Here is a 13,526-nt window from a genome sequence, read left to right on the forward strand (position 1 = left end):
TATCGAATCCCATTTTATCATATCGCATTGTATATTATTGTATTCTGTATTAAAGTATTGTATCATCTGTCATTGTGTTGCATTTTATCATGTCATATATTAGCATATTGCATATTATCGTATCATATTCCTTTTGAAGTTTACATCAAAACTCTACTGTAATTTATCGTATATGTACTGTCGGCAGCGATATAAATTCAAGAGTTATTTGAACCACAATAATAATTTTAATCTCACAGTTTGACAGAAACACTGCTGATAAAAACAAATTTAACAACATTAACAAATGAAGCAGCTTCTGTTATTATTGAGTCACTTTCTGTTTGTATTTTATTTGACATACAAGCACATGTGAGCCTGTTGGTTTAATTCTTTTTAATAAAACATTACAAGACATGCTTTTATTCTGAAGGCGCTGCTTCCTCTATCAGTGTGTGTGTGTGTGTGTGTGTGTGTGTGTGTGTGTGTGTGTGTGTGTGTGTGTGTGTGTGTGTGTGTGTGTGTGTGAGTGAGTGACGGACCTCAGTGAGGAGCAGCAGGACTCTGTGTGTGTACAGTATGTAGACAACAGTTAAAGCATGACTGAGCTGCCGAGCATCCTTTAACCATCACACACACACACACACACACACACACACACACACACACACACACACACACACACACACACACACACACACACACACACAGAGAGAGGGAAGAAGATTAAACACTTTATTTCGTGAGGAGAAATACAGGTTGAAGAAGACTGGATGAAGATGACACTGACGAGGTAAGTGATTTATTTGTTACCCTGTAAATGAGACAGAATAATGAGAGGTTTACATTCCGGTCTGTTTGCTTGTCGTCATTCATTAATTTTCTGTGTCTAACAAAACATCAGGTCTTTAATTACTTCAGTTTTCTGGATTAATTCAGATCTGGAAGCAGCAGAATGTGAGAAAATGTGAGTTATATTTAAGTTGATGATGTTAAAAATGTTACTGGAGCAGAATCAGGCTGTTGTTCCTGTTTACGTCTGCAGATGATCCTCTAACTCACCTCCACTCGGCATCGTCCTCGCTGCTGCCGGAGAGCAGCTGCAGGTCCGCTGCTCCTTTCTAACGGCTTCATCCTCTGTGTGCTGACCTCAGATTCTTATGATCACTGCATCCTGAGAGGAAAAAGTGAAGCAGAACTCAGACAGGAAACAATGCCGTGTTTCTTTAATTTAAATAAACTGAAACAAAGAGGAGGGAAGAAGTGAGAGCGTCAGCTCAGAGGCACAGAGGAGGTCTGTCAGGGAACAAGTTTCTTTTTTGGAGAGTTTTAACCTGCGAACTGTGTTCTCAGACGATGGTTTTCAGAAGTGTTCCTGAGCCCATGCAGTGATTTCCACTACAGAATAGTACCGGTTTTTAATGCCATGGTGCCTGAGGGCCTGAAGATCACAGAGAGTTCAGTAAGATGTTCCATTTAATGCATAAAAAAGACTTCTTTGATCCAGAATATAAAACATTAGAGTTGAAACTTGCTTCTGTCTGTTTTGATTTTAGTGGAAACACATAAAGTGCTAAACAGCGTTCACACTTCTGTTGTTGTTTCATGTTCTGCTCTGGTTGTGGTTTGAGTGTTTTGCTGTAGAAGATGATGAACAGCAGCTCTGCACTTGTTTTCTGTGACATTTGTCCACAGATCTACGAGGAGCCATTTTAAACGTGTTTTTTATGAATGAATTCACAGACTGAACATTTGAAGAATGTGACGACGGTGCAGTTTCCTTGGTTTGTGCTCCATTAGTGCATCGATCCACCTCTTAGATAACGAGAGCTGGTGAAGCTTTAAAAAGAACCAGAGCTTTAACAGGAGAGTCTGTGTGCATAATGACATTAGGTGGGGGAGTGGGGGAGGGGTATTGATGAGGGGGCGTGGCCACGGCTGATTAACCAGTAGTAAACATGTGATAACGTCGTGGCATGTGTGTGAATGTGAGTCGCTCTGAGAGAGATTCAGTCTTAACAAACAAAAACTCGCTCTGACAGTCGTCCACTAAATCAGTGGATTCACAACAATAAGAAGCTGCAGTGTTCAGGGTCGATACGCTCCGGTGTGTGCGGAGGATTAATCACTCAGCTACAAACTCAGAGCCCTCATACCAACACATGATGTCTCGTTTGCTGCTTCAGACGACAGATCTGGTTTGAAAGGGGGGGGTGTCCCTCCTGAGACGTGGTTCAGAGACACTCCTCGTCCTCCTTATTCTTCTTCAGGATTTTCACTGACCAGAGTCTTGTGTTTTTTTTTCTGGATCAGTGATGAAGCTTTGTTGTATTGATCACCTGGCGGTCTGATTTTAGAGCTCCGGGCTCCGCCCCCCTTCAGAAACCTGCAGTCCACGATGTGATGCTGAGAAACAATCTGACGTCTGTCACTCAGTTGTGATGTTTCCCACCATTGCAGAGCTGCTGAGTCAGCAATACTCTGCAGGAAACTGGAGGCTCCGACAGGTGATCGATACCTGCAGGTAGATTCCTCTGAACGTGGCGCCGATGAGTCAATCGGATCATCTGAACGCTGCTTCAGTGGAAGGAAACGAGTCGAGGTGATCTGACCTCTGACCTCTGTACAGAGAAGTTAAAAGGATCAATGGCACTTACAGTTATGGTGTCGTGTGTTTATGTAGAGGGAGCAGAAAAAGGCTGGTTTACAAGAAGTAAGACAGGCTAGTGAGAACACAGGATGAAGGCTGAAGAAGGAACCAAGAAGAGTCCGAAATCACTAAGAAATAAACAGGAAGATGAACTCAGGACTGACGCACACATCAACTGTCTGCTGGTACGTTGAAAAGCTGCGTAACCTGTGTAGCTGCCTCGTTACCACGGCAACCCATGCAGATAAGTTGGTGATGTCTGGACCACAGACTGTTTATAAAAGTGTTCGTAGCTTCAGGTCTGTAAAATGGTTCTGATCCAGAAGTGTCTTCAGCTGCAATACCAGCGAGTGCCACTAGAGGTCGGCTCCAAAAAGCCTCCGGCTCCATAGACTCCCATTCAACTTCTCTCATCAAATCCAAAGTGAATAAAATGTGTCCATCAGTTATCTCGGTGTTGTTAGCTAAAGTCACTCCTTCTTATTAGTTTTCTGGAGGTCCATCTGAAAATAATCCCTCATTCATTAGAAAAGAAGATTCAAGAAGACCTGTTTTTGGGGGCGTGTCTGTTTGATTGACAGGCCTGTGGTGCAGTCAGGTTGCAGCTATCGGTGGGCGGGACGTAGTATCGCCAGGTTTCCAATCAGATCGGTCAGATCCACCGCTGGCTCCTCCCCCAGCTCGTCCAAATATGGTCACTTCCTGCTCCAAACCGCTCCGAACTAGTAAAGATGGTGACGGACAGAATCTGAACTGGAGGATTCATAATGACCGTTCAACCTGGTGTGATGCTAATCAGCTTTAGTTTGATTGAAGAGCTGCAAAAAGATATTTATTCTTCAGTTTACACATCAGAACATATTTTTAAAATGTTTCTAAACTCTCAAACTTTCAGATTATTTCCAGGTTTACGTAAAAAACACGACAAATTTATGGACACAATCGGGCCTCTTTTTCCAGCCTGTTCTTTGTGCTAAGCTAACTAGTTGTAGCTTCATAACATGCTTTAACATGTGCAGTCCATGTTTACGTCAGGTCTCAAGTACTTTATTAAGTTCTAATAACAGAAAGATGTTTGTACTAAACTGCAGAATGACAGGAAGTAATGGTTGGTCAGCTGAGAGTGGACGCAACGGGACAGCAAACGAAAACGGGAACTAGATTACTGTTCATTTCATGTCCACCTCAATTTGTTGGAGGCAGCTCTCAGGAGGGGTGTGTGAGTGTGAGTGTGTGTGTGAGTGTGTGTGTGTGTGTGTGTGTGTGTGTGCGTGTGTGTGTGTGTGTGTGTGTGTGTCTGTGTGTGTGTGTGTGTGTGTCTGTGTGTGTGTGTCTGTGTGTGTGTGTGTTGTGAGTGTGAGTGTGAGTGTGAGTGTGTGTGAGTGTGAGTGTGTGTGTGTGTGTGTGTGTCTGTGTGTGTGTGTGTGTGTCTGTGTGTGTGTGTGTGTGTCTGTGTGTGTCTGTGTGTGTGTGTGTGTGTGTGTGTGTGTGTGTGTGTGTGTGAGTGTGTGTGTGTGCGTGTGTGTGTGTAAAGAGCAACAGATGCTTCGTGGACTTTCACAGTGTTGCATGCTGGTTAATTAGATTTCAGCAGTAAAAAATAAAAACGTGGGGATTCTTTGGATGAAAAATATTTTGTCCTCAGACGACCTCAGAATCCTTTAAAGCAGTTACGGTTTAATAAATGTCTTTAATGTGCTGTACCTTCATTAGAAATGCAATTGGAGGCGTCATAAGTGACCACGAGCTTCGTTAAAATGATCTTAATGCACTTATTGAGTGTTTACGCCTTGAGTGCAGAGTTTGAGGTTCATTTGAATATCACATTAATGTCCATACACGTATTAAAGCTGGTTTCCATGCTTAAACCTGCAGAGGAACTTTGTGAGGACACCGTTAGAGGATGACCTTACCGACCTTCAGCAGCATCGTAGTGCGAAACGTGCACTTTAAGAAGACACATCTGATATTCTCCTCATCTAATGGACAGATGAAGAGGAAGAATTGGTGGAGAGGTGAAATGAGACTTTCTTCAGTTCAGTTTTCACTCCGTCAAGTTTTCACATGCTAACGTGGAAGTTGAAGGAGTCATCGCTCTTCCTCTGCACACCGGTATGAAGAGGTCCCAACCAGACTGTATAAGAGTGGAGCCAATGTGGAAATACCTTAACGTACGATACCACTGAGGGCCACTATGGGCTGGCTCTAAAAAAAAACTCTGGCTCCTCCCACAGCTCGTCCAAATATGGTCACTTCCTGCTCCAAACCGCTCTGAGCTATCAAGATGGTGACGGACAGAATCTGACCTGGAGGATTCATAACGTTCACAAACCAATGATGACATCACTGATGATTGATGACATCACTGATGGTTGACGACATCACTGATGGTTCTGATTGGTTACAACAACAACCTCCGAGCAGCAACCTACCTACTGACAGTGGGAAGGTTTGGGTCCTGCATTAAAGATGCATTAAAGGCAGGTCAGTGTGGTTCTTGTCACCTCTTTCTCCCCAAATCTTCCCCCAATGGCACTATTTTGCAAAAACCCAGTGGCTGCATGCTGGACATGGTGCTGACCAGGACGAATGTGTCTGGTTTAAGAAAACCAAACAAGCCAGAGCCTTTTTATCCCCTACAGCAGAATGATATGATTTATGGGTTGAAGCAGAGCGTTCTCCAGGTCACGAAACGCACGACCAATGTGCAGCAGACAAATGTGCAGAAAAGACGTTCTGAATCACGTCAACACGGAGCAGAATCTCAGAGGAAGCTCTCCAACATCTCATCTGGAGCGCAGACTGTTAGAGAACGAAAGCTCAGTCTGCTGTTCCTGAAGCGCTGTGCAGTGTCTCATCATTTAAAAAATACTCAGGAGGAAGAGAAAAATCTCACTGCTGATCTTTTTCTTGAACAAGTTTTTGCAGCTGCAGCACTAAATTTCCTCGCAGCTTAAATTGTTCGTTCACCTCTTTATCTGACCGTACAAGCATTTCTAACCTGGTTGTGGTCGGAGCTGCAGACACCTGAGTGATGTTCCTGCTGTGTGTTTGACAATGACACATGGAAGTCCAAAAACCAGCCCAGAGGTCATTCTCAATTCAATCCCCTTTGTCCAATTAACTGAACTCCTTTTCTACTTCTAGGTGACTCATCGGGGCTGAGCGGAGCGGAGATGTCCTGGGACGACTGCAGTCAGCGCGCTCGTCTTTTCCACTCATGAGTTTTAAGGAAAGAGACGGTGAAGCTGAACGACAGAAGTGAATATCAAAGACAAGAAAACTTGGACTCGGTTCTTCCTCGTGGTGACGAATCCATTCGACCCATTCAGATGAGAGTGATTGTTCTAGATGAAGAAGGAAAAAACCTGTTTCGGAGTCACGGCCATCGTCGCTCATCTCTGATCAAATGAAGCGTTGATTGACGAACCTCCAGCAGCCATGACCGACAACGCCAGCTCCCGAGTCGACACCCCAACCAACATCTCTCTGAGTTCCAGCGTCGCCGTCTCTGAGTCGTTGGAGTACAAGACGGTGTCGGTGTTCCTGGTCCTGCTGGTGTGCAGCGTGGGCATCGTGGGCAACATCATGGTGGTCCTGGTGGTCTTCACCACGCGCCACATGAGGACGCCCACCAACTACTACCTGGTGAGCCTGGCCATCGCCGACCTGACGGTGCTGGTGGCGGCGGGGCTGCCCAACGTGTCGGACAGTCTGACGGGAACGTGGATCTTCGGCCACGCCGGGTGCCTGGGGATCACCTACCTGCAGTACCTGGGGATCAACGTGTCGTCCTGCTCCATCACCGCCTTCACCGTGGAGAGGTGAGGAGGGCCGAACCGAGAGCAGGGTGTTGGGGGGAGCTGGAGCAGATCGCAGGTCCGAGAGCTCCCGTATGTTTGCTGCTCATGTTTGTGCACCAAACCGCGGCTCTTTGTTGGTCTGTTTGATTTGGTAAAATGGCGCCACAGTGTTCACCTGCAACAGGAGTCTCACAACGTTTTAATCGACACTCGTATTTTCGTAGGTGATGCACTCAAATGTTGGGGTCGTCATTTCCCTGTAAATGCACGACGACCATGTTTGATCACTTCCTGTTGAAAATCACACACTCTGCCAGTAAGTGCTCGCAGAGAAGACAAACCATTTAACTTCCAACTCATCAAACCTGTCGATAGGTCACACAGTCACACTGACCTTATCGATCCTGCTGTAAAAACTCTCAACTGCAGCTTCCAGAAGAAGAACAACTCATGCTGCATCTATGTTAGTGTCAGCAGCATCAGGGGGCCTCGTCCCTGGATGTACAACAGTCCAGCGTGGAAATGCCTCAAACACTTTTAATTGAATCCATTAAAAAACAGTGTGTGAGAGTAGATTCTCTACGTATGTCAGCGGTCTGCGTTCCTTCTCCTGCTGCAGCCGGAGCGCAAGAGATGAAGAATGAAACAAGCTCACAGCCAAACCACAGTAATCATCTGTAGTTTCAATTTCCGTGCCACCTGCGGCATGAATAATGGATGAAATGCTTCACACTCAGCAGGCACACAACACACCCGCCGCGCTTCCTAACAATCTGAGCGTTGAATTAACGGCTCAGTGGTTCCACAAGATGTAAAGAATACAAAAGATCTGAGCGTCGGTTTGACTTTGTGTTTCCTCTTCTCGTGCAGGTACATCGCCATCTGCCATCCCATGAAGGCTCACACGGTGTGCACGGTGTCCCGCGCCAAGCGGATCATCGCCGGCGTTTGGATCTTCACCTGCGTGTACTGCATGCTGTGGTTCTTCCTGGTGGACATTCAGGTTGGTCGCTGCGTTGCGGGACGTTTGTGTTGCTCGTTCAAGTATAACACGATTGTGTTGTTGAGGTGAGAAAATTTGCCCACTTTCAACGCGCTGCTAACGGGCCTGTTGTCATGTTGCCATGGCGCCACAGTGCAGCGAATGTTTTTCCTTTAGCACCTCAGAAGGTCCCAGTAGAACTCAGTGTTGACAGCTAACAAAGCTAACAACCAGCTAACAAAGCTAACTAACAGCTGATTCTTCTATAAACCTGCTAAACTCTAGTTAACAAACACAGCACCTGCAGCGGAGGGTGAAAAGCTTTTTAAGATCTCTGTGCCGTTTCTGATTTAACGCTGACGTTGAGATGTGGACGACCTGCTGGTGTGACGGCGTCTCGTCTGTGACACTCAGGTGAGCCCCGACGGACACGTGCAGTGCGGCTACAAAGTGAAGCGGGAGCTCTACCTGCCCATCTACCTCATCGACTTCGCCATCTTCTACGTCATCCCGCTGCTCCTCGCCATCGTGCTGTACGCCCTCATAGCGCGGATCCTCTACCTCAGGTACGACATCACGTCGTCACCTCGCTACGGGCCGGTGCTGGATTGGATCGGCAGGAGGGACGCTCTGCCTGTGATTGGTTAATCCGTTGTGGGAGGATAAAGATTAGGGTTGGGATCACTGTGAGGGACCAGGTCACTGACCGTGAACCAACCAATCACAGCAGTGTAGACTTTGTGTGTCCCTGCGGCTGATCCGATCTAGCACCGACCAGCTATGTGCTGCTTTATGAATTCAGGTGGTCCGTCCTGTTCTTGTTCTGTTCTTAGACCTTCTTTCTGTAATGAAACCTCCTAACTTGTTCATCCAATCATCTCTTTAACCAGCTGCGTGTGTCCCTGCAGCCCTCTGCCCAACCACCCCGACGCCAGCGCCACCACGCTGCGCCGGAGCTGCCAGGAGGCATCGGACCCGGGGAAGGCGGGTCGCCAGGGTCGGCTGAAGAGTGCGCTGTCCTCCAGGAAGCAGGTCGGCGCCTCATCCCACATTTACCCTCCCGTCCTCCCCTGAACTCCCCTCTCATGTAATCACTGTGCTTCAGTCACGTGACCCGGCCTCGTCCGGGGCCTCGTCTGTGATCTGCTGGGAATATGGAGGTGATGATTTCCTCCTAACGGCGTGGTGATGATGTCCCCGCTGCCCTCTCGTTGTCCCGGCCGTTACGAGGCCCTGAAGGCACGTGGCGGTGGTAATGGCTTCTTGACCTCGAAGAGCCGTCTCTCTGGCAGATTGCACGTGTTGCTCTGCAGCGCGTCTTTGTCTCCGTGATGTAGAATACACTCGTTCTCTCAGGCAGTTCGGTCTAGAAAGCGTCTCCCTTCATCTGCCTTTATCCACTCAGTACGGTTACGATAACGTTTCTTTTCAGTCCAGACGCGACTCGTTTTCTTTCTACATTTTGTCGACTTGTGTTTGAGAAGCTGCAGCAGACAGATTTTTCTTTATGAATGTCTTTATGAACATTTTGGCATTAAGATATACAGACATTCATTTATAGAAGCAAAATATTCTTTTCAAATGCTGATTTCTCAAGTCTGGGACCAAAAACCAAGAAAACTGTGAACAAATATTTTCTTCTCAGTTCATATATTTTTACATGTTTGATTGCAGTGCAAAAAATGAACAATTAACAACAAAACGTTTATGCTGCATAAACTAGACCCAAAAGTACCTCCATAAAGCTCACAATCCCAACAGGACGTCTCGCAGCGACGCCCTAACGACCACTCGCTGATTTCCAGATGAGAAAACTCACTGCAGAGATGTTCTGGTATTTTCACAGGACTTTAGAAAAGGTCAACTTATGCTTCAAGGAGAAAAAAGATGGAGTAATATTATTAGTGATAAATGGTTTCATGAGCATTTCCACCTGTTGAGTGACAGACGGAGGAGAAAAGCATCAACCAGATGAACCCGGCTCGTCTGATAAAAAGACATTTTTACTCTGTTTGTGAACTTAACGTGAAAGCAGTTCAACTTTAGAGACTTTTTGTTGATGCTTTCCTCTTGAATCTCCACCTCCATGTTTTCCTGCTGTAAACCTGGAGGAGGAAGATAAAACGTGTAATTCGGTTCTTTGCACACATGACAGGCCGAGCTTTTACCTACTTCCCGCGGTGGGCGGATCCGTTGCCATCCGCAGACAGTTTCCAATTAAAGCGTCTCGATGCTCGTGCAGGCGAGCGAGCTCCGACATCGTGCAGCTTTGTGTTCCTCAGCATCAACTTTTTTATGTCCAGCCTTTTCCTCTCAAAGCCAGAAGCATTCGCTGATTTTTTAAACTTCAGAATATTTCAGAACATTAGCTTTGTAAAAGCCCGTTTTCCTCTGCTGCTGCCGGTTCGCTGTTGGTACCAGGTTAATTCCTGGATTTCCTTCTCAATGCAACCTCCTATTTAACCACCATGCCGACATTCAAAACAAGACACACTCACACGACACCAAAAGCAGAAGGTTTTACAAATAGACGAATGCAATCAGGGAACCGGGTGAACATGAACGAGAACCAGCAGGCGGGGAGCAGAAATATTAAGCTAATGTATGATAACTTTAGTCATGTAGAGATTTCTTTATGAGCCAAAAAATTATCTGGAAAGACAAAAGAAGGGAACAAATGGACTAAAGATACCAGGAAGAGGAGAACAACGAGGGACAGATGAAACTAATCACACAAACAGGAGACACACAGGAACAGTCCGTATGAACGGCGCTCTCTGGTGGTCGTCACGACGTCACAGCTCTACATCTTCTATCAGCCTCCAGTTCACCAGTTGTGAATGTGTTTGCTGACATTTCTAGAAAGGTCAGAGGTCACGGAGGTTCATGTTTAGTTGGATGTTCAGCGGATATATTGTAGTTTTAGTCACGTAGCGTTTCTCTTCATAACTTAGATAAAAGTCTGAAGAAAATGTTGATGTTCCAACGGCTTCATCTTCTCCCTCTGTTGTACCTTTGTATTTCCTGCCTTATGTTATCCGGATGCTAGCTTGCTAAACTGTTAGCTTCTGTGGCTTCTAGACGCCCTCCATGTTGCTGTTGCTTAGCAACGGTGTTAACCACGAGCTCATGAGTTCTATTAAAGGGGAGCCTAAGAGACAAAGGGGGAAACCCAATGTGTCGGCAGTTTTCAGAGGTCATGACCCTCTGAGGTTGTACATGAAGAAACAGATCTTTTATTTTGATGGGTCGTAGCTGCATCGTCTTCCCACGCAGACCTCCAGACTTCAGGTTGTCTCTGTGCTCTGTGTGTGTGTGTGTGTGTGTGTGTGTGTGTGTGTGTGTGTGTGTGTGTGTGTGTGTGTGTGTGTGTGTGTGTGTGTGTGTGCGCACGCTCGTCTCTGCGTGAACACACGGCTGAACTCTTGTGCGAGAGCAGAGCGAAGATGCTAATCTGGTGCGTTCAAGGGGCTTCATCTCGGAGCAGAAGATTTGCATAATGTGATTTGGGATTTACATTGAAGTGCGCTTAATACTGCAGATGATTTCCCTCTCAGCTCTTCAATGGGCACTTCACGCTTCCTCCTTCATCCTGCGATAGAGCAACTTAATCTGATGGGAGTTTGATAAACTTGTGTACGCTGAAGAATGGCAGTCCTGTGTTTGTAGATGAAGAGCGTGGCGTGAGCCGGCTGCACAGTTTTAATCTGAGAGAGTTGAGTGATCTCCTGGAGTGACGGTTGAGTCTCGGTCACCGTCGGCCGGCTGGCTCCAACCCGGAGAGGACGTCGTTAAAAACAAACAGATCTGTTTGTAACGGCGGAGTCGAGTAATTACAGTCATAATATTCATATTCGAAATGCCACCTCAATGTGTTCCGTGTCATTATCGCAGCACCCTGATCATTAGAAGCTCTCCTCCTTCGTGTTCAATTAAACGCTTTGTTGTGCAGACGTTTCCTTTTTTTAATTTATTTTTTATCTACCTACCGAGCTGGCTGTCACCGGCTCACCGCCGTCCCCGTGGACACACACACCTTATCTCTCCTAGCGTGTTGCTGAGAGCAGGCGTGTGCAGGATGTCTGGTTTCAACCGCCACACTTTGTTTTCCAATTTTTTATTTCTGCTGCGGTGTGAAAAAAAATAGGGTGGGGGGGTCTGTAGCATTATTGGTGACTGATAACACTAATCACTTGACTGACTCCCTCTAACCCCCCCCCCCCCCCACCTCCTCCGTCTGGCAGGGGTTCAGAGACATCTGAACCGTTTCCATGGTCACCAGCCAGCAGTGAAGCGAGAAGGAGGGGTCAAGACATGCAGAGTGATATTGTACATACAAAGGAACACACACACACACACACACACACACACACACACACACACACACACACACACTTCTTTTTAGGGCCCGAGCACCAAACATCGGTACTAAAGCCCTGTTGTATTTCGTAAAAATGTTCTCGTTGTTCTTATTCTTACGTAAAGTGATTTTCCTTTTTGGAAGTTTTATCATCTTCTAAAACTCTTGAAAGTAGAAACACATTTGTCTCCCGGCGAAAAATTTCGTATTCTAGTGGAGTCGCGAGTGGGCGTGGCCAAACGGCTCGAGAGCGCCCCCTACAGAGATGCCCCGGCGGCCACATTTACCTAAATTCACGAAATCCGGTGGACACGTGTATCACACCTAGACGCACAAAAAAGTTACATTGCACCATTACGTCAACTCGACAGGAAGTCCACCATTTTTAATTTAGTCGCCATTTTGGGCGATTCTGACACGTTGTACTTTGTCGAACTCCTCCGAGGGATTTGGTCCGACCGACTTGAATTTAGGGTCTATGGATAGAAAACATGTTTGGGATTAAAAGTTATCAAAATAATTTGTTTTCGTCGATGTGTGTGCCCGTGAGAGGCGGCCATTTTGAGCGTCTCACCATGAAACTACGAGTTGCTTTAAATCTTATGTACATGGACCGACCTTCTCCAAACATCACAGGTATGATAATAGCCCCGCCCTGAAGACCCCTGTGGAGTAATATTCGCTCATAGTCATAGCGCCCCCTGTTGGCCACTGGAAATGACACTTTTCATACTTTCACATTCTACGTCGAGCTGGTTGATCATATGAACCTAAAGTCGGGTCACAATAACCTAAACATGTATTTGATGATATATTGAGACATTCGTTCGACTTTGTCGATGGGCGTCGCCGTGACGATGCGGCAAAGTTGGATGTCTCACCGTGACACAGAAAGTTGATGTTTAAGGTCAAAGGATGCTTGAAACCTCACGAAACATATCACATACATCCGGCGTGGTGAGACGATACATCTGATGTGTTTTGCGAGTGGGCGTGGCCAAACGGCTCGCCAACGCCCCCTGCTGGAGACAGGAAACGAGACAAAAATAGCAACTTTAAGCGGGTATACACGGTCCCTCGCGTGCTGCACATCGGGGAGGCGGCTTTGGGGGGGCGGCTTCGGGGAGCGGCACACCGGAGTGCGAGGGCCTGTACATCACTGCTTGTTTTTTTTAACCTTTGGTTTGTGGCTGTGGCTTACCCTTACAGGGACTCGCCTTAGGAGGTCTCGCCCTCCGTGAACCTCGTGTGTTACCTCGGCGGGTAAACCGTGAACCTCGTGTGTTACCTCGGCGACGACGACAACGCTGACAGGTGCACCACTATGCTGGCTTCCATAACTTGAACGGAAGTCATACTTATAGCATGTCATGCAAAATATGACTTTTTAATCATATTTTGGACGACATGTCTATATATATCTTTTTTTCCATATTTTAGACATGTTATAGTATGACTTTTTTATGACTTTTTGGAGTATGACCTTTTTCTGAACTGACATGCCTCAAGTTACTTCTCACTGTGAGGCAACTCAACCAGTACACAATGAAAAAAAAAGTCCCTTTTTTTTTTTTACCTTTGGTTTGTGGATGTGGCTTACCCTTACAGGGACTTGCCTTAGGAGGTCTCGCCCTCTGTGAACCTTGTGTGTTACCTCGGCGGGTAAACCGTGTGTGTTGTGTTACCTCGGCGGGTAAACCGTGAACCATGTGTGTTGTGTTACCTCGGCGGGGCTTGAACCCGTGTCTTCAT

At 46.5% G+C, this 13,526-nt stretch overlaps 1 protein-coding gene across 2 annotated transcripts in view; it reads left to right on the forward strand.

Annotated features, from left to right (window-relative positions):
- The first annotated feature begins 615 nt into the window (after positions 1-615).
- Positions 616-13,526, forward strand: part of trhr2 (thyrotropin releasing hormone receptor 2) — a 21,893-nt gene continuing 8,982 nt past the window's right edge. The window contains exons 1-5 of one of the 2 annotated variants that reach the window (XM_069140037.1): positions 616-772; positions 5,777-6,453; positions 7,303-7,435; positions 7,829-7,980; positions 8,305-8,446. In XM_069140037.1, coding sequence (XP_068996138.1) covers positions 6,071-6,453; positions 7,303-7,435; positions 7,829-7,980; positions 8,305-8,446 — 810 coding nt within the window. In that variant the 5' untranslated portion in view covers positions 616-772; positions 5,777-6,070. The remainder of the gene's footprint in view (positions 773-5,776; positions 6,454-7,302; positions 7,436-7,828; positions 7,981-8,304; positions 8,447-13,526) is intronic. The other variant, XM_069140038.1, reaches the window with a different exon arrangement.

The sequence above is a fragment of the Embiotoca jacksoni genome, unplaced genomic scaffold, assembly GCF_022577435.1.
Source record: "Embiotoca jacksoni isolate LCO1_2020_lvr unplaced genomic scaffold, fEmbJac1.0.p SCAF_89, whole genome shotgun sequence".
In the NCBI taxonomy this organism is placed as follows: Eukaryota; Metazoa; Chordata; class Actinopteri; family Embiotocidae; genus Embiotoca; species Embiotoca jacksoni.